We start from the raw sequence: 1,414 nt of genomic DNA, 5'->3' as shown, positions 1-1,414 counted from the left end.
GGCCATTTTGAGTTGCCTACATCGCAACCCCAACTAATTCCAACACCATCGATGCCCCATCCTTCCATCACACTCCCAACCCATCTCAACACCATCCATGCCCCATCCTTCCATCACACCCCCAATCCGTTCCAACACCATCCATGCCTCATCCTTCCATCACACTCCTAACCCATCCCAACACCATCCATGCCTCATCCTTCCATCACACCCTCAATCCATTCCAACACCATCCATGCCTCATCCTTCCATCACACTCCCAACCCATCCCAACACCATCCATGCCTCATCCTTCCATCACACCCCCAATCCATTCCAACACCATCCATGCCTCATCCTTCCATCACACTCCCAACCCATCCCAACACCATCCATGCCTCATCCTTCCATCACACCCCCAATCCATTCCAACACCATCCATGCCTCATCCTTCCATCACACTCCCAACCAAGCCCAACACCATCCATGCCTCATCCTTCCATCACACCCCCAACCCATCTCAACACCATCCATGCCTCATCCTTCCATCACACCCCTAATCCGTTCCAACACCATCCATGCCCCATCCTTCCAATACACCTCCAACCTATCCCAACACCATCCATGCCTCATCCTTCCATCACACCCCCAATCCATTCCAACACCATCCATGCCTCATCCTTCCATCACACTCCCAACCCATCCCAACACCATCCATGCCTCATCCTTCCATCACACCCCCAACCCATCCCAACACCATCCATGCCCCATCATTCCATCACACCCCCAACCCATCCCAACACCATCCATGCCCCATCCTTCCATCACACCCCCAACCCATCCCAACACCATCCATGCCTCATCCTTCCATCACACCCCCAACCCATCCCAACACCATCCATGCCCCATCATTCCATCACACCCCCAACCCATCCCAACACCATCCATGCCCCATCCTTCCATCACACCCCCAACCCATCCCAACACCATCCATGCCTCATCCTTCCATCACACCCCCAACCCATCCAAACACCATCCATGCCCCATCATTCCATCACACCCCCAACCCATCCCAACACCATCCATGCCTCATCCTTCCATCACACCCCCAACCCATCCCAACACCATCCATGCCCCATCCTTTCTTCCCCACATCCTAATTGTTTCTGTCTCTTAGGTAGCATGGCTTAGCTTTGATGTTCAAACACCATCTCCCTTACAAAGGCTTGTGACTGAGGGGAGCAGGGAGGAAAGCAGATGGGCTGTGACAGGATGCTGTGAACCTGACGTCTCTCTTCCCCTTTCAAGTGCTCTGGTTCAATCATCCATCGCCTCACGAGCTGTTTGTGGAGCACCTTTGAAATCATGGCGTCGTTACAATAGTCTGTTAATGACTCTTGTTGAAGTTCTAAATCTGAACAGGACTAGAGACTCT

At 52.8% G+C, this 1,414-nt stretch overlaps 1 protein-coding gene across 1 annotated transcript; it reads left to right on the top strand.

Moving 5' to 3' along the window:
• The first annotated feature begins 235 nt into the window (after positions 1-235).
• LOC116353673 (leucine-rich repeat extensin-like protein 5) lies at positions 236-1,156 on the top strand. Its single transcript, XM_031791334.1, has one exon. It carries the CDS (start codon positions 236-238, stop codon positions 1,154-1,156), a length of 921 nt encoding a protein of 306 aa, XP_031647194.1.
• The last annotated feature ends 258 nt before the right edge of the window (positions 1,157-1,414 follow it).

The sequence above is a fragment of the Oncorhynchus kisutch genome, linkage group LG15, assembly GCF_002021735.2.
Source record: "Oncorhynchus kisutch isolate 150728-3 linkage group LG15, Okis_V2, whole genome shotgun sequence".
Classification (NCBI taxonomy): domain Eukaryota; kingdom Metazoa; phylum Chordata; class Actinopteri; order Salmoniformes; family Salmonidae; genus Oncorhynchus; species Oncorhynchus kisutch.
Note: the sequence above shows the minus strand (reverse complement) of the source record. Positions and strands in the feature narration are given on the sequence as shown.